The sequence below is a fragment of the Micropterus dolomieu genome, linkage group LG17, assembly GCF_021292245.1.
Source record: "Micropterus dolomieu isolate WLL.071019.BEF.003 ecotype Adirondacks linkage group LG17, ASM2129224v1, whole genome shotgun sequence".
Classification (NCBI taxonomy): Eukaryota; Metazoa; Chordata; class Actinopteri; order Centrarchiformes; family Centrarchidae; genus Micropterus; species Micropterus dolomieu.
In genome coordinates, this window is record NC_060166.1 from 25,009,379 (window position 1) to 25,029,643 (window position 20,265).

At 38.2% G+C, this 20,265-nt stretch overlaps 1 protein-coding gene across 10 annotated transcripts in view; it reads left to right on the forward strand.

Moving 5' to 3' along the window:
* Window positions 1-18,022, forward strand: part of stx1a (syntaxin 1A (brain)) — a 72,985-nt gene extending 54,963 nt beyond the window's left edge. The window contains exons 5-10 of one of the 10 annotated variants that reach the window (XR_006828713.1): window positions 2,436-2,509; window positions 3,012-3,120; window positions 10,537-10,610; window positions 10,707-10,841; window positions 12,622-13,087; window positions 14,357-14,382. Coding sequence is in view for 8 of the 10 variants with exons in the window: in XM_046073251.1 (XP_045929207.1) it covers window positions 2,436-2,509; window positions 3,012-3,120; window positions 10,537-10,610; window positions 10,707-10,841; window positions 12,622-12,966 (737 nt within the window). In the remaining 2 variants the exon portion in view is untranslated. Of the gene's footprint in view, window positions 1-2,435; window positions 2,510-3,011; window positions 3,121-10,536; window positions 10,611-10,706; window positions 12,232-12,621; window positions 13,117-13,292; window positions 14,036-14,356; window positions 15,962-17,759 lie in introns of those variants that run through there. The other 9 variants (XM_046073256.1, XM_046073253.1, XM_046073255.1 and 6 more) reach the window with 9 other exon arrangements.
* Window positions 18,023-20,265: the final 2,243 nt, after the last annotated feature.

A 20,265-nucleotide genomic window follows, 5' to 3' on the forward strand; every position in this document is an offset into this window, starting at 1 on the left:
CATGTAATACTTATTTCGTCCACTTGGGGGAGCTCAGGTTACATGAGGAAAGCTTGGATTACATTAGATGAAGGAGTGTCTTGCTGAAAATAAAAACGCTGTACAAGTAACTTCTTTTCAGCACTAATATCAACAACAGATAGCAACAACAGTTAACATAACTACTCAAATAGAGGCAAACGTAATCAGGTAACTAAAGATTTAATTAAATACTTTGAGTCTTTGGAGACTGCAGTCCATTTTACATTGAAAGTTCAGCTGTCCTGGACAATGTCACACTTAGGTGAGACAAGGAGTATCCCTTTGATGTGGTAATAAAACAAAGAATAAGGTCAGTTGCCACGGAAACGTGTGTGGGGGGGCCAGTTTTGATAGGCTGTTCAGGGAGATGCCAATGGCTGGTTCGTGTCTCTTTGTCAGTTCAACAGTCAGGCCCCGCGTTATCAGCTTTGGAATCAAAAAGGTGCCAGTTTTATGGTCGGGATAGCACTTAGAGAAAGCAACTTTGACCCCTCCCCTTCTTCTCTGGGGAGGAGAAAGGAATTTAGGGTAGCTCCAAATTTATTCAATGTAAAATGCACAAATCCACACCGTTGTTCACTACATTAGTAAATTAATTTCTTCAAAAACAGAAAATGGATGATTCAGTTTGTGATATTGGTAAAAAAAAAAGTTAAGACTTATAGCACATTATACCACAAATGCAGCAAATCAAACTCCATATTATCTCAAAATTACTGATATTACCAAACGCATTAAAGTAAATTAAAGCCATTGTCATTTCCCTAGAACAATCAAGCAGCTATCTTGGATCACAAAGTCGGGGTAGTGCAGTTCTCCCAACTTTTCAAGTCAGAAATCTGACTTAAGGGGGCGTTCCCTTTGAAAATTCTGACTTTGAACTCAGAAATTCCGACTTCCCATGTCAAATGGAACGCACCATAACTGTTGACACTGCTTTTAAAATAACAAATTCCTTTAAACCTAGGTACAAATATTACTTTTAAGTGATCTTAAAGTTATACTGTTTATTTGTGTATCTTAAAAGTCTATGATGAATGTCCTTTGGTTGTTGTTGTATGTATGGTGTCCCTATCTGTAACTGTGCACTGTCAACATGCTGCTGTTTTGGCCAGGTCTCTCTTTAAAAAGAGGTTTTAAATCTAAATGACATCATGAAGGAAAAGACACTAATGGCTGAAATGTTAGTGTTGATTGAAGTTAGATGTGTGATATTCTGTTATGCAGTAAGTGAACCTGTTAACTCTGTTGGCTCAAGCTATTTGCATGAACAAGGAGGTGTACAGAGCGTACAGTATAAGCAGCCGCAGGTGTAGACATCTCACAAAATGTCCCTGAATGTGCAAGAGCTGATACAGCCAGCATGTCCCAGTTTAAGTGACAAAAAAATGGGAATGTAAATGAGCAGTCGCTTACATCTCTGTATAATTCAATACTTGATTGAGTACTTCACAAGGTCTCACATTGACAGTCTCTTTAATTTACATTATTATACTCAGTAATGGTTCCTCTACAATGATTTCCTGAGGTGTGACTGTGACAGAGCAGTGCAGAAAGTGCTTATTACAAGTAAAAGCTTAAAAAATCCTCTGAAGAATAAAGAAAAGAGCAGAGTCATCCTAATAATTTATATCTTGCTAAATTTCTTAATAGTCAGACTTCTACCACTCGTTTTATTCACTTTACCATTGAGTGACTGACTTGATGTGTGATTAGTCCATATTTGTATCATTCAGAGACATTCTATACATGACACTCTCAGTATAATATTTTATTTTCATACTGGAACAAAATAACCCCATTTGGCTATAATTGTAGTTTTATATAGATCAGGTTCCTCAGTGCATCCAACACTTTGGATCAGAGCAAGATATTTTGAAAACTACTGACCAGATAATCATTACATTTAGTGTGAATATTCATGGCTTCCAGAGGATTATTCCAGAGGTACTAGCTGCTTCTCTCATTACAAAAACAGGGCTGGATTTCTATGAAATTTACTGTGGATTTTTAATGATCTCCTGAGATTGAATCCTTGTGTTTCTGATGACACCATTTCTTACACCGTCTTCAGGTCAAAATGTCAGCTTTGCACACAAAGTAAAGTACTCATAATCTGTTAGGCCTTGGGGTTTTCTGAGCAGATTTCGTCTCTCATGGATACAATACAGTCCTTGTGATTTTATGAACCTCATCACTGTTCCTCCAGTGCAAGTGTGCCACCACTGCTAAGACTCTAAGGACACTAAAGTCATCACTATGTTGTTTGTTTCATCTAACACTTTTGTATTGTGTGGTGTAATGAAACTCTAGAGGTAGACAGCGGCACTGTGGTCTTTATTTATGTTTGTGTTGATTTTCATGAGTGGCACTCACCCTGTAATTGAGTGTACATTTTGTGTACATCTTTTCAGGTATCCAACAAACCATTGAGCAAGAAGAAGGCCAGAACAGGTCATCAGCTGACCTGAGGATACGCAAGACACAGGTACAGCTCAGGACAGAAAGCAGCTAAGTCAGCTGTGTCCCAATTGCAAACCACATAGTAATTGTACAGAGGATGGTTTAATTTTTTATATAAAAGAAAGATAATTTACTAGTGTGCACAAGAAAAATATACAGTACGTATACCAGCGAATAGTCAAACTGCAATTTTGGAATGCCACTGTCAATTAAACTTAACCAGGAAAAAGTTAAATGTTTAATAATAATGTAATGCTTATTTTTTCTTTGCCAAAACCTTTCTGGAGCTCAATTTTGTAATTTACAAAACAATGTGCAGCTGTTAGAAGCTCCTTGTTTACAGGACAAAAGGGGACAAAATTGCTCAAAACTTTATTAGAATTAGTATGCAATATAGAATGGGGACACAGCTGCACTGACTGTTGTGTTTGCATCTGTTCATATACCATTTTAATGACTTACAAAGTCTACTGCTGCCATTGAGCAGGTGTCGTGAAGTGTTATGGTGTTCGTCATTCTATCTCCAGCACTCCACACTGTCCCGTAAGTTTGTTGAGGTGATGTCAGAATACAACACCACCCAGTCGGACTACAGGGAGCGCTGCAAGGGACGCATTCAGAGACAGCTGGAGATCAGTGAGTAGACCTGGGAGACTAAACCCTCCACCATCCTTCATACTGCATAACTCTGCATGATTTAAAGTAACACATCTGCATCTCTTCTCATGTACATAGTGTTTGGTTATGGTGCAGTTTTTTTCAAACGCTGGTGTTGCATTAGAGATTCAAGATAACATTTGTGCAGTTTGAGTGAGCTTATACCACAAACAACGTGTTTTCAATTACAGCAAATTACTTTTTGAAAGTCAGACTTGACGATCACCTCTTGACATGTCTTGGTTTTGGCACATTTTCAGTGGAGAAAGAGTAGGGATGGGAATTAACACTGTTGGGGAAAGAGGGATCATCATCACACTTGGAGAACAATGGCAGAAAACGTTTCTGACATCCTGATCTTTGTGTTGGTGTGTCATGTGGTGCCCCAGATGGCACAGTGGTTGTCTTCCGCTCAGTGACACTACAGGGGATGAAACAAGTGAGTGTCACTCTTGATGCTCACTTTCATTTTTGATCCCCCAGGTTTGTCAGATAAGACACATGGACTTGCTGTTAATTAAGTGAAACGTTTGGTCAGCTTTGGTAATTTATTTCATGATTTTGTTTCCTCGTGTTTTTTTCAGGTTCTTGTCAAAACAGGTAATATGAGGGGGGAAATGGCATTTTTCCCTGGTGTATTTTAAATCCTAAACCAGGCGTCATTCTCTTCATTTTCATCCTCCCACTGTAATTAGTTAGATGTTAGTTACATGTTAATTAGGATAAAAATATACCCTGCGCCCACATTCTCCATCACTACATAAATGTTCAAAATCATTCTACACCTGCACAGTTTAAGCATCATCCATTTTTGCAAAAGCATTACTTTGTACTATGTTATTACTGCATACTCTTACTAAAGTGTGAGGATGTGAAGTAAAGATGTGCCAGTACTGCTACACATCTCTAAATGTATGATTTATTGGATACTCTTCTAAGACTAGTCCCTGTCTTTTTAAGGCAAGAAGCACCATGGTTGCTAAAGCAGGCCCTTCACTCATCTCTATTTTAGAAGACTTTGCTTTGTGCATTCTGGCCGGAGAAAACGCTTCGTCAACTCAACATCCTGATAGTGCCATAGCCACTTCACATGCATGGTCTAAAGTAATATGTCTTTGTGTTAAACTGTTGTGTAACAGTTAAATTAACCATAAATGAATAGTCACCCATCAACATTCACTGTACTTGGTGGTCATGCAGTTTGATTTTGAAACATCCACATGTAATGCTTATACAAATATATTAAATGCATTATTTTCTGTCTATAACATTTATTATAATGAAAGAAGAGGTTGTAACTTGGGTGGGAGAAATAATTTACCTCAACTCCTAGCTGTTGGCTGTATTTCAATTTCAACTTTATTGTCTCCAAGGGTAAATTTGTCTTGCAGCCATGTAAAACAGACATGCACATAAAACATAATGAATACATAACGCATAGTACAAATATGGATAAACTAATGCTAAAAACCCTCTGCGCAAACCCCCATAAAACAATGTATGTCAGTGACAGCATAATATAACCTACATCCAACATCATCATCGATGGCACTTATGGAGGAATGAGTACAAAAAAACTGTCCTTTATTCATTTTGTTTATAGTGAAATTTCATCTAAAACGCATACTTCACCATTATGCGTGCACACGCCATTCAGCTCAGATGTGAGCTCCTCTCACTCGTGTGACACTGTATGTGTAAAATGTTTTGACAGGTATTAGCTGCAGGCCCCGGGGCTCTTGGACCAGGCAGATGCAACGGCCAGCTGCCCCTAACAGTCATCGGGATACAGTCACCTTATACAAAAGGCACACACACACTCATGCATGCATGCAGAGACGAACACTATGACTCACTTAGTGGTAAAAGCAGAGGAGAGCAGGTGCAGTTATGTTGCAGAGTACTTGGCATAGACGTAATTTCCTCTGGCCATCTGTCAGTTTAGAGTGGACACATGCAGCAGGTCTGTATGTGTGAACACTGCCCAGTGTGATCCAGTCAAAAGAACAGCAGTGACAACACACAGTAGTTTCTGGGGTTAATCAAAGGACCCCTCATGGAATAAAAGCACACACACACACACACCTGACGCAATTTTTCCTTTAGCTCCTCCAGATCCATTTGGATTTAAAAGTGTCAGATGGTGGAGTCACAGGAGTCCTTAGCTGATATCACCTGTCATCAAGGAAGGGAGATTAGACACACACAGAGAGAGGGCAGAGAAATACAGTTTTTGGTTTTGAAGGAAACAAGACCGCAAGCTTTTCCCTTCAGATTACATTTGATCTGTATTTTGTTCAAACACAATTTTATTCCATAAAGGTTAAATGGCAAGAGAGCTGTGCTTCTGTTGTGCCAACCCCTTTGACTTGTTTCTATGTGAATCAATAATAGTGTGTCACACACAGAGGGAAACATATAACAATATCGATGTTTCTTCTGCTCCTTTCCTGTTTGCCTCTGGATAAAGAGATAAAATAAACAGGAAAGCAAGACTGTAACATAATGTAAACTTGTAATTGTCAAGAGAATGTCATTTTTGAGAAGTCAGAAGTTAAACCACTGGAAGTAAGCAAAGAAAATGTTTTGAATATCTGTTAAGCTGCTTTTTAAGTAAACAGAGAATAGACTAGAATGGATACCTCTCTCATGTTCGTACAGTAATTATGAAGCTGGAACTAGGAGATGATTAGCTTAGCTTAGCACAAAGACTGGAAACAGGGGGAAACAACTAGCCTGGCTCTGTCCAGAGGTATCAAAAGCAACTGAGCAGCACCTCCAAAAATCACTAATTAACACATTAGATCTTGTTTGTTTGATCCATACAAAAACCAAAGTGTACAAATGTCATGTTGTGGCAACCAACTAAGAAGTTACTGCTCTTTGTAGTCCAGCACATCACCCCCCTTAAAACCATATGACGTTGTCACACTTTCATACAAGTTAAACAAACAAGAAACAGCATGTGAATTAATGAACTTAAGAGGTGGTGGTAGACTTTCTACCTTTGAACCTCTGTTCCCCCGGCTTTTAGCCCTGGTTCCAGCTTCATTTAACGTACAGATAGAAAGGTTATATCAATCTTCTCATCTACCTCTCGACAATAAAGCGTGTATCACTAAAATGTTATTCCTTTAAAAGCACATATCTTAAGTGACCTATTGGAGGTTAACTGCAGTAACACATCAGTTTGAATGTTTTTGAATTGCCAGTTAGGACTGAAAAACTACTGTCATATTTTCAGCCACTACAATGGCAATGCTTTAGCCTTTTATTTTATTATTGCTTGAGAATGCAGAATATCAGACATTCATTTGCTTCCATAAGCAGACAGGCAGACCCAGCAGGTTGGAGGGAATGTTGGTCACAGGCATCGCAGGGCCTCCTTGACATTTGATTGTTATGATTTATTTCCCTGCGGACACCCCCTCTTTCTCAGTGCCAGGGAAAAAGACGAGATGTACACCAACACTGCTGTGTAACAAACAGATTGGCTTATATGTGTGCAGATAAGCTATACATGCTTTTCTCATTCCTTTGCAGGAGAAACTGCAGCTAACAGAGCCATAAAAATCAGCCTCGTCGTTCGCTCTGCGTGTGCGTGGTTTGCCTTTTGCGCTCTGTTCCCTTGGGGTCTCACTTCATTTGTGTTACATAGCAATGGAAATGAAATAATACTGTTACTGGTAGCAACATAGAACTGTATGAATGATTTAATAGACCATAAATGCTATGGGTGAAGAGCGACTTCTTAGCTTCATATTAGGCTTCTCAGCGTTTGGGTCTCCATGGTAACAAATAAGAGCCTCCCTTAGAGCCTGTCAAGGCTTTAAAAAAAAAGCCAATGAGTGTGTGTGTGTGTAGGAAGTGAGATAAATAGGGTAGGGTAGGACCACCAGAGTGCCTTTGGGGTTTTTTTTCCTTCACTATTATCCATGACTCATTGTCACTCCTCTCTGTCCTTTAAAATCTAACTCTGACCCTCTTTAATGTTGTAATTTTAGCCTTAATGATAGAGAGATTATTTATTATCAGCGAGACCTGGAGAATAGGTAATTCATCACAGTGATGCGGTGAACGTGGTCTCTCACTCCTCTTTGAGGGCTGTCCTCATCCTCTCATTTGTCAAACTGCAAAATGTCATTGCTGAACATGATTAGATTGTTAATCAAGGCAATAAAAGCAGCCCGACCGCTTAACCACCAACTAAATGAAATTCATTGGTTTGATACGGATATGAAGTTTGGATTAGACACAATATGCCCAGTGTATGAGTGGAGAAATGAACAAAAGTGCGTTCTGAAACACAGATGGACACATGGACACTTACATGCACCAGTAAACATTAGAGAACAGCTTCATAGGTATTCTGTTCATGAAGGCAATCATTGACTCTGACTCATCACTCACCATCAACCTATCTGCTCTGCCACTAAGGCCTCCACAGCAACGACCAGTCTTCATCACACATATAAACACAATTTACACACACTCTCACACACACCCTTAAGGTCAGCCTCAGGGACACAATGAGAGGTTTTGGAGCTGAATCCAAAATCTCCCAGGAGCCACCGCTGAAGGAGGCTCAGTGGAGAGAAAAAGTACCTGACCAAGGTAGCTTCACGTTGAGTCATTCAGTTATAGGTAAAAATTAAGTGTCTTGTTTTTGTTTAGTATTTTGTTTGATATTTTAGGAAACACACTTATTTCAGTGTAGCAGATTGATACCACTTTCATGTCTCTATGGTAAATATAAAGTTACCTAATGGCTAATGACTAGCTGCTAGCCCCTGTTTCTTTGCGTTCTGTTCTGTGAATAAGCATATTTCCCAAAATGTCAAACTATCCCTTGAAACACAAACTATGGCTAGTGTAACATAATAAATTTGCTCTTCCTATACTGATGTAGCTTGAGTGGTCTTTAGTACCTCAACAGACAGATGTCACCAGCTAGCCTGCTGTAACTCATAAGCAAGCTAACATAGCAAAGCTACTTTTGCTCACACCAGTAGTATTTTAAATGTCTCTTCTCTTTTAGTATTGTTGTTTTCTTTCCTATAAAGTACTGGATACTCTTTAGGTCTTTAAAATCCTTCAAATGAAAATGAAAAAAAAAAAAACAATCTTTTGCTCATCCTCAACTCCTGTAGTCCACATTAAGGCCATATCCTGTGTTGTGTGGGGTCATAATTAGACATTGCTTTTTAGACTACGGGTCACAAACCAGAATGGTTGATTACTTGCTTCCGTGTTCACATGTAAGTGACATTTCTGTTCCAGGCTAAAAGAGCAAGAGCAAGTTGTATTTTCAGAAAGACAATGTTGTGACAATTTCTTGTCATTGGTTGAACTTTATGTAGTTGCACTCCTGAGATTTTACTAATACTTTATTTGTCTTTCATATCAAACCCCTGCTCCTTGGTATGAAATAACTTGCAGATTACTTTTCCTAATTTATAAGTATTTATTTTTTTCTTGTTTGCTAAAACGGTATGCCTGAATAACATTAGCATGATCAATATAACAAATGAGAGACATTAAACTAACTGCTCAACTCGTATGTCCACCAGCTTATGGTTAGAGGGGGCACAGTGAGTCTTGATGGGGAAGAGATAGTACATAGGCCTACTGTATATATTGTATCTAGCCCCTGAGAGGATTTAAAATGTGCAAAGGAAAGATTGGAGATGATGCTGAGTCTGAATGTAACTTACAGTGTCAGTGGGGCAGAAATGGAGCCCAAGAGAAGCAGCTCTGCAGGCGAAGTCAGCGGTCATACGTGAGGATGTTAATGTAGTTGCAGCAAAGAGCTGTAGGGGAATGTTTATGAAGTAGGACAACTCTGTCTGGGGAAATTAAAGATGGATGAGGGGCAAACACATCAGCAGGAAGAAGCAATAAGATGTGCTGTCATACATGCAGGGTCTGTAGATAGAAAGATAGAAAGTTTGTTGGGGGGAGCCATGAGTATTGAGGCAAACTTAATAAATAGATGACTTTTCTTTACTCTGTATACTCAAGATTTTATGAGCAACACACCCAAGGATTAATACTCACTAGTTTTTCCTATCCTGAAAATTGAAATGTCAAAAAATATTATCTGCAAGTATTAACCTCTACAAATGACTTGCAGACTGACCCAAGCTGTTCCGATACTATACAAACTCAATATTTGCACTGACTTGCTCCTTTTAAGTACCCTAAAATGCAGTCCCTTACCTTCATTTGTTACTGGTCACATCTTTTTAACGGCAAGAACATTAAACTTGTAGTTTTTAAAAACCACAGAGACAGAGATAGCAACTGTTTAAAATAGAATACAAAACATTTATAACACAGAGGTTAATGACACTCATGTCATGCACAGGATAAAAAAGGGAAATATAGGACTATGTAATAGGTCATCATGAGCAGTTTTGGCTCTTGAGCTTCAAAACAGATCAAAGTCCACTGTTACAAATAGATCTACAGAGGAGGAGAAGTAGTAAATGTTAGCCTCAGGAGAAGGAGAAATCAGTAATTTGCATACTAAATTATGCTCATATCAGACAAGCAGGTGGATCTGAAAGACCTTATGAAGAGAGTGGTCAATATGAAAGTGGTGGGATTAAGTCATTGTTAGATGTCTAAACTGCTGATCGGAACATGTCAGGCTGAAGTTCACTTGGTAGTATTTTAACTGTAAGCCTGTTTGTTAGTGTAAGTGTAAGTGTTGGGACAAAGCAGTGTTTATATGACTGAAGTTGTGTCTGGTGTTGGGAGTGTGCATGTGGAGGCTAGTAGTTGTGGGACAGCACAATTTCTAACCAAGCCTAAACATTTGAGATACCTGGTTGACTACTGACAAATCCACAAACACACACTTAATCCTGTAACATTCAGATCAGCTAAAAGTGAAAGTTTAGGATGTTGATTTTAAGTCCAGATCTATGATGATCTAGACCTCTTCAGTAGCTGTTTTTGTATTACTACATCTGTTTTGACTCCTTTTACAGATGCTCAGCCCAAATTATCAGGATTTTTACGTCACATCCACCGCTGTTCAGAGAGATGGAAGAATAAAATAGGGAGTTTAAAATGCAGTAGAGGCAGTAGAGACAGATGGATATAGAAAATGAGCATGTGGAAAAGACAGGCACACAGCTCTTGTTTTAATTAATCCTCCGACAGACATTAAGGAGGAGGGGAGTTATATTAGTGTTTCCTAATGTAGACTTCATTCATTGCAGTTTGGAGAACATTTTAATCCAATAGCATTGCCCACCTACACTTCTTAATTACTGAGCTTAAATTTATTGAAGCCACACATTTGGTTAATCTCTTCAACTCCTACAAACATCATGTTTGCAATCATTGCTGTTATAGATGTTTATGGATATGTTTTTGCCCTTCTAGCTGGGAGAAACACAACAAATGAGGAGCTGGAGAGCATGTTGGAGAGTGACAACCCAGCTATTTTTACCTCGGGGGTAAGTGATACAACAAATGCAACATAATTTTGCACAAAGCATGTTTTAAAATCAGATTCTCCCCTATAACTCTTTCCTTCTTTTGGACCATCTTAGATTATAATGGACAACATCACAGAGCAAGCTATGAATGAGATCGAGACACGGCACACAGAGATTATCAAGCTGGAAAACAGCATCAGAGAGCTTCACGACATGTTCATGGACATGGCCATGCTGGTGGAGAGCCAGGTGAAAACATTGATCCTCTCTCAGTACCTACAGCTGTGTGCTTTGGGGCTTAGCCAAATGCATATGAAAACGGACCTGTAGATAATAAATTCATTCATAAATTAGCAATCCATTTACATGGATGATATTCAGAAGAGTTACAATTCCAATTTCTAGATTCAGAATTTCTTCCTGTGAGGGGTTTGAAAGGGTACCCTGGTTTATGGAAAAGTTCAGGAGCACATTGTGTTCACAATTGTAAAATCACTAACCATCTAACCAGGCAAGCCTGCTGTTTCTCCTTATGATGAAAATAGCTCCACTTCAGGCAGACAAGACAATTGGCAGTCTTTTTATTTACATACAAGTTGTAGAGTGTATTAGTATAGATTTCAGCCTATTTTTGCCAACAGAGTTGGAAGGAGGTTGTGTTTTCAGCTCCATCTGGTTGTCTGTTTGCAAAATATCTCAGTAAATTTAGACAGAATTTGGGGCACAGAAGTTGGTGGGATTTTTTGTACATAATAATCATGCTGCATTCATGAGCTGGAAGGAAAATCTGACATCTGTGACTTGGCGACTAAACAGCATTACATTTTAAACAAGCCTTAATTTTTACAGGGGGCTTTGGCTTAGTAAAATAATTTTTGAAAATTAATTTAGGTTTGTTATTTCCCTGTGGTAGAAATGTTCTTCTGTTAGAGAACAGAGATTTTGTATTGTGTTTATTGTACTGAGGAACTTCCATCATCCAGTGAGCAGTGAACATGTTTTCTCTGACAATATGTAGTTTCCTTATATATATTCTTCAAAGCCACATAGATTATCCTACGTATGTGGCTTTGCTCTTCTCAGTGAAGTGTCAAGCTTCAGGTACATATGTAGGCTATGTGTGACTGCATGAGTGTGTGGGCCGAACCCCCACAGAGATGAATGGTTTCGCTCATCAGAAATACTCGGTCTGAATTATGCAAAAGGAAAACTGAGCACATGAATAAGAAAATATGCTGAATGACAAATATGAAAGTAAATTGTGTCATGTAAGTGATATGAATTATAACAGAACAATGCAATAGCAGGCTTCCCCTCATAATTGTAGTGTGGGAGTGATAATTGTTTAAATGTCTATAATAATTTTGTTGTATTGTGTGTTTTTGTGTGTATACTCTTTTCTTCTCTTGTCACGCATATGGTTGTTCTAATTCTAAATAATTAAATGAACTAACTCTTCCTTTATTAACGGAATGCCATGTCATTTAAGATTATACTTTTTGTTAGAATGTTTGTTAATCTTGCCTTTCTCAGCTTTGCACTCTCTTTCCCTCTTTTTTCTTTTCCTCAACACAACACCACCACAATGACTCTAAGCTCTAGAGATTTGAGAACAGCGCTTCCCTTCTAATACAGCAAGGTAATTTACCTGTGATTCCTCTTTTCTGTTATTTTTTAAATACTTAAATGGTTGCAGTAGACGCATGAAGAGCTGTATACACTGGTTTGCCTTAATATTCACTGTGATGCAAAAGGGTTAATTCTTTCTTTTGCCTACATTCCTGGGTCAGTGCTAAATGTGCAATAATTCTTTGTAACTAGGCATAATATATTAATCATAAAAAATATATATTAACATTAGAGCTAAATAAACTTAAGAAAATATATATAACATATAACATTCATCAGACTTTATTTATTATTACTTAAAACAGTGAAATGTAACTAGTTGGTACTGATTGTGAGTTCAGGCAGATTTCTGCTGTCACCACCACTACACACACTCTGTCTGTGTCTTGTTTCTGTGCAGGGTGAACTGGTGAACAACATTGAGCGGAGGGTGCTGGAGGCTCAGGAATATGTGGAGCAGGCAAAGGAGAACATCCCAAAATGCAAAAAGTTTAAAAAGACCAGCAGACGGGTGAGATGCAAGATGCACACATTGTACAAACTGACTCATTATTTCTCTTTTTTTCCTTTTTTCCTTTCTCCCTCTCTGCTTCCCCTTCTCTCTCCTTCTCATTCACCCATTATTCCTCCCCTTTCCCTCACCTCCTCTCAATCTGTATCCACTCCTCCTTCTCCTCCTGCCTCCACATCTGTCTCCCTCTTTCTTCTTCTGTCTGCATGTTTTCCACACCTCCTCTGTAACTAACCTGTCCTAGGGGGAAATGATAGACCGCATAGAGTACAATGTGGAGCACTCGGTAGACTATGTGGAGAGGGCGGTATCAGACACTAAGAAGGCGGTTAAATACCAGAGTAAAGCACGGAGGGTGAGTTGCATATACAACAAAACAATGCACGTGCACAAACATGCTATCACGTGAAAAAAATTATACATCACTTCAGAAGCATTGCATGCATATATTGTAGTATGTAACTGTAACTGTTGTCATTATGTGTGCATGCTCACCTGTCATGTATTCTGCATGTGGACCATGTGTGTCGTGAATGTATTGACATGTTCACTTTGAGCAGTGATTTCCAACCAGGAATACATGCTCCATGATACTGCTGCAGTTACCAGAGTGCACTAAAAGTTGTTGAGTAGCTCATCTGTTTTGAAAAACTAAATTTATAATGTTTAGGAGTATAGGATTACAAATTGGTGTGAGGCTGATCGTGAGTATGCTCATTGTCAAAATAACCAATGAACTACCAGCTACAACAGGCTGACTGCACAGGACACAGAACCTGTAAGCTGTAACAACACCACCTGCTGCAGAGAGTTTGTGAAATCTGGTAAGCAAGCAAGCAGAAAAGCCAAAATAGATAGCTAAAAGTAATGGATAAATTACTGACATGTCCAATGTAGCCCGCGCCAAGTGGTTGGGGTACACATGCAAACAGCTCTCTTAATACATCCACGATAAACCCCTGTGAAAACATAAAATGATTTTACACCAGTTTTTGTACAGATATACATATACAAACATATAAGGTGTTTATTAGTGAGTTTAAGAGGTGCTGGTAGGTGAATTTTGTTACCTCCGGACAGAGCCAGGCTAGTGGTAGCGTTATAAATGTTAATTTAAACAAGCCAGCTAAAAAAAGCCCAAACATCATCATGTCTTGTATAAAAATTCATCCAAAAGACCAACAACTTGAAACATCAGTGAAGTGTGTCAATGAAGAGGTACGCCAGCTCATCTGAGGAGCTGTACAGCAGACAAAAATGACTGAAAACTTCTGTTCAGTTAATAAAGAGGGTTTTTCACTGGTATACTTGTCCTTCCTTCATTTAACCATCTGCACTGCAGTGGAACAACTCTGCCACCTCTTGGTTAATATATATAATAGCACTCAAAGGTAGAGGAATTTCATACATCACATGACCCCAATTCAGCACAGGGGTCATTTACATGACTATGTGATTATTTCCCCATTTATAATCATATACAGTGCAAAAGCAAAGTTTCTTTCTTTCTTTCTTTCTTTTCCTCCTTCCTTCTGTCTCTGTTTCTCATTCGTCTCTCCTACATCCATTGAATCATTATTTGACACTTTTCCCTCCTTGTTCCCCATCCCACCCCCCCTTCCAGAAGATGTTCCTGATAGGAGGTTGTATTGCAGTATGTCTGACCGTCCTCGTTATTTCCCTCGCAGTGGGACTCAGTTAGGACCCTAACAAATCCCTACAGAGAAGGAGGGGATGCCTCTGTCCCAGTCAGCAGTTAAAATGTACTGTAACTGCTCGTGAAGTAGGGAGCCTTTTAAATGATTATTTTTTATGCCTTTTCTAAACTAAACAGTCAAAAACATTGAGGAACTAACTTGTGTTCTGTGTCTGTATCATGATTCACATACCTTTGTCATGTGCATGTTCTACAGTCTGTTGAAGAGCTATGCATGTTTTTTAGTAGCACAAAGCTGCAGATATGTGGTTATGTCCATTTATAATCAAAATAAACGTGTTGACTTAGATTTTTCAAAAACGAAAAGAATTTTCAAAGCACACATAGCTCAGCTATATAAGTTTGTGAACCGTCAGCCTCTCACATACTTGTAGATGTATCTTATATTGAGAACCCTGATGATGTTTTGTTTTTTTTTGAGTCCATGATCACTGTTTTGCCTTGTTTGTAGCATTAAAGGAATACTTTGACAATTTGGGAAGTAAACGTATTCGCTTTCTTTCCAAGAGTTAGATAAGAGGATCGATTAAAAAAAACATTAAGTTGTGGTTTTATAGTGGTTATGTGATGGACCATCCATTGGCCTTGTGCAGTGAGTTTTTTGAATCTCCAGTCCAGCACATAAAACCCATGGATGTAATATAAAAACTGGATACTGCACTCCAAGATCCCTCCCGCAGCCCTCACAGTTGAATGAAGATTGCTCATGAAGTCTCCTAGCTTCCAGGTTTGCTCCTGCATTGTGCGGCCCACTGCACAGACTCATTAGTGTTTAGTCGTCGTTTGTATAATTCAGTTTTTTTACAGATCAAACTAAATATAAAGTGTTAATTGATGAGCCTTAGAGGTGTTGGTAAGCAAATTTTGTTAACTTTGGACATATCTAAGCTAAACAGCTTCTTATTTACCATGCAAGAGTGTGGTATCGATCCTCTCATCTATCGGCTGAAAGCAAAAAAAGTATTGAAGCTGTTTTTTAAAAAATTGATAGAGACTGCAGATTCCATAGATTTTAAGAAGACACTACAGATTTTTTCATGCACTGGTCAATTTTGAGATTTGGGGTTTCTTTGCTTCCATAACATAGCATTAGATAATGCTTTGTTTGTGTATTTAAACATAACATTTCAGAAAACCTGTCATACAAAAAAATTATTGTCTTAAAGATATGTATAAAGATCCATTGTGTACGGCAATACAGGTGAAAAGGGTAAAAAAAAACAAATGGATATCACCATGAAACTTGTTGACCAACTTGTCAGCCACTAGTTGATTACAATATTAAAGGCAGTTTTCTCAAAATAAGTTCTTTCTCATACTTCCAGAAATCTCCACAAATGTTCCAGTTTTATTCCCATCTATATTCTGAGGTTTTTACAGAGGGGATTGTTCATAGATAATTTGTAACCAGATTTATTTAACATTTTATTTCTAAAAACATGACAGAAATTGATTTTTATGGCTGACAGTATTTTCTGATTTATGAAGTGATAAATAGAAATTTCCTCTTTAAAAACCTTTAATTTAAAAAAAAAAAAAAATTAAACAAGAAGTTTGTACCTGGCTTTATCCAATGTCTAGATTTCTGTTGTGGAAATACATGCAAATTAGAACATATTTAATTAGTCAATGCCTAATTTGCATATTATCCATAACATTTAAAAAAAAAAACCTGTAATACTAAAATTATTGTCTTAAGTAAGAGTGTCATAGTAATATCTATTATTTAAAATATTTACCCTATTCACCTGTAGTGTATGGCTTTAAATGTTGGACATTGGCTGTTTATGAATGTATGTGGAGGAGTGCATGCTAAAAAGACATGTTTTACAATTTAATTTTGCCTAAAAGTCGCTGTGTGAACAGTCCTGGTGAACATCGGCACAGTCTTTATGTTGCTTTAAGCTTATTTCAGGAGGTAGCTGCATGTATTGCTGCCTGCCACATTGCTTCCTGTGGCATGTTTGAATATTGTGTATGTTGTTTAATGTGGTTTGAACAAAATGCAGGAACCAAATATTCATGGTTTTAAAAGCAGAAGATGTAGAAGTGCTTCTAAACCACAGTCACAGTCCAACAATATCATCAGATACATAAAAATCAAATAGTCTTTCTCCAAATTGCTGTTTTTCTAAACTGCATTTTGTTCTGATGATTATAAACATGGCTTAAAAGTAAAGAACAAGTTATATTCCTAACATGTTTTCCCCTACTCCCCATCTGCTGCCTTGGATGACTGTTTATCTGTTGTTTTTAACACTATGCAGAAGAAAATTATGATTATTATATGCTGTGTGGTTCTGGGAATTGTCATTGCTTCCATCGTTGGGGGAACACTGGCCTAAACCTCAACCTCAACCTCACAGTCACACTAAAAGACACACAGCCGCATACACAACAGAGCAAAAACACAACAGATGAACATATTTTCAGTCTTGTTTTCATGAATGCAATCTACATCCTGTATGACACATTTACACGCGGTGTACAGGGCCTGAGGTGTTTTCGCATGAGTTGCTATTTTGTAAATGTGTGGTGCTGCATACTGTTTATCTGAGTGTTGAGTGTTGTCAACGATATGGTGTTTCCAAAAGTGAATTCTTGAATGAAAACGTTACTAAATGATATGTAACACTATACTAATAGATTCCAACTTCCAAATAGGACACATATTCAGTTGTAATGTCTATTTCGCCACTAATCTGCAGTGTTTTCAAAGCCACATTATCTAAACCTCCGTTTATTTACATGTTATCTTTTTAAAGTCTTTACTTTCTCTCTCTTGTGTCTTCTACCTCCCTCCAAACACCCTGCATGGTTTAGTTCACTGTAAAGTAGTTTTTTAATTTGTATTGCAAAGGGGAAAGAAGATATGTTGGATATTTTGCTCGTAGAATCATCACACTGCCAAACTTTTTTAATCTCCTCTCTTGTAGTTTACGAAGGCAATGCTTCTGTACTTAACTTCATCTGGCCTTACCAGTTGTGCAGCATTTTTAACCACTGCTCCCGTGTTGTGCGTGAGTGCGTGCATGAATATATGTGAAAGAGGATATTTGTGTGTTCAGTTGTAGCTACGTGTTTGAATGTGCAGAATGCCAGTCATGGGAAGAGAACATGAGTGTTTGTTACTAGCCACCTGTGTCTTTGTTTTGTATAAAGCGTGAACTGATATTAAGCTCTTTCTAACACTCTAACACTGCCAGTACGTTCAAATAAGCTGTTAAAATGAAGTCTACTCTCATTGGATTGATAATTCTGGTCTTTAAGTGACAAACCCTTGTTGTTTTATGTCTTTTTATAAACCCAGAGCTTTAACCAGAGTGTATCCTTCTGTCAAGCTACTTCTGTTTATTATTACAAGTGAACATGAGTCAGTGAAATCGTCAGCATGAAGTCAAGGACTCTTATATCAGTTTTCTGGCAACATCAGACATGCACAGATTGCAACCATGTTGCCATGATGCCTACTCAACTTGTTGCATTTGTGTTGTATTGTGATGACATGAATTTGTTTGTTTAATTTGAGTTTGTTTTGTTTTGTTTTTTCAAGTAAACTTTGTCTGAAAATCACATATAGAGTTTGTGCATTCCTTTGCGTAAGTGCATTCACAGAGACCAAATGTTTCTGAAAGTCGCTTAAAGTGAAATTCTGGTATTTTTTGTTTTATTAAACCTTTATTTAAGGAGGAAAGGCTCATTGAGATTGAAAATCTCTTTTCCAAGAGAGTCCTGTCCAAGATAGACGGCAGCAAGTCATTATACAAAGTTGCAAGAATACAATACAACAATACAGATATCATAAAAAACAAGAACAACTTAACTCACAATAATTGACACAGCTAAAAACTATGACACATAGTGGAATCAGAATCAGAGTCCTTCATCAGTGATTTAAAATTACCAATTTAATTCTATATTGAAGGGAGTTCCAAGCTAACAATTTATGATAAAACAGCACAAGTAAGAAGATACAAAACCCAGAAGTTCCTTGTAAATAAAAGTGACTGAGTCTACAGGTTGCTAGGAAAGGCCTTCCAACCCTGGCATTTAATATACTTGTTTCAAAAAAGTTTCAAAAGTAAAAGTGCTTTTATGCAGAACTTTCATATACTTTGTAAATACATTAAAATATTTTGATAATACTGAATTACAACTAGACATAATGTACAAAGTATTAAAAAGTCTGCGATTAGTATATATATAGATAGATATATAATCTATACATTAACATGTCAGCTGTACTTGGTTGTCCTAATTCTATTCTATATTTAAAATGTAATGTTTTAGCTGTTTAACTTCCCAGGCACAAATAGACTAATTTACCAATTTTCGTCCCTTTGCTTGAAATGTACCATCAGCTGTATGGCATCTCTCTTTCAAGATGCACTCTGACAACACTGAGCTCTGGCTATTTCAAAATCATGAGTATGTTTAGAACATTGCATTACATTATATTAGCTGACATTTTATTCAAAGTGACTTAGTGAATAAGTGCATTCAACTGTGAGGATACAATCCAAATATTGCAAGAGTCATGCAACTACATCAACTTCATCAAATATACTGAACTGCTTAAAGTCAAGTGCCACTGTGAAACAATAAGAGAAAGAGAGAGAGTTTTTCGTTTTCTGGGCCAAGGTGCAGTCTGAACAGATGAGTTTTTCATTTGATTTTGTTGAGCAGTAGCTGGGCCCCCGCCTTTCGCCCAATGGCAGCTGGGATTGGCTCCAGCCCCCCCGTGACCCTGTACGCAGGATAAGTGGTTGACGATGGATGTATGGATGGATTTCAACAACAAGGCAATTCAAAGTGCTTTACATAAAAAAAGACTTTAAAAGTGATAGTGATAAGCAGATAAGTGGGATTGATAAGCAGATTGGCAGTAGCAGAGCCTCATGGACAGGCTGTGGTGTGTGGTTTGACCATGTCTTGGATGTAGGATGGGCCTGAACCATTCACAGCATGGTAGGCATGTACCGGTGTCTTGAATCAGATTGGAGCAGCCATTCAGTGCAGAATGTGGTGTAGTGTGGGAAAACTTTGGTAGGTTGAAGACGGTCAGATGGCAAATGTAAGCACACCAACCAGGAGTGAGTTGCAGTAATCTTGATGCAAGATGATAAGCTGGGACTAGATCCTGCGCCACCTCCTGCTCTATAGGTGATATAATTCCTCCAAGAAGTCCCCAAGAGGACCTGGCGGGCAGTAGAGCACAATAATGTTTAATTTCACCGGATAAGTAAACAGTAAACCCTTTGGGGGAGATTAGCAAACAAACGACACCCCCTCTGCCAGCAGGTCAGGATGTGTAGGTGAAGGAGTAGGTTCAGGAGATGGCTGCAGTGGTGGAATTATTATCCAAGTCAAGGTAACAGCAAGGAAGTCCAGAGATGGCAAGGAGGCGTAGCCAAGGAGGAACCTTGCAGGAAGCTGACTGGCAGATCCACAGACACTCTGTGACAAGTTGTTGGCTGTGTGTGGAGCTGGTTGGATTACAGTGATGTTGTGAGCAGGTGTGTGATCTACTGGAATATAAAGTAGCCTATACACATATCAGAAAAGGAAAAAGCAGGTATATAGACAAAAACGAAAAGATACTTAGCCCTGACAATGTTAGTCGTCATCTCACTTCACACCCCACGAAGCACTCCCTCATCTTTGTATTTTTCAATTGGCAACAGAACTGCTAACCACACTCTCTGCTAATTAACAATATAATGACCCTAAAGTGGTGAGGCCTGACAAGGAATGATGGCCTGGAATGAGCTCAAACTTTCAAATGGGAACCCAAAATGCTGACTGGCTCTGAGATC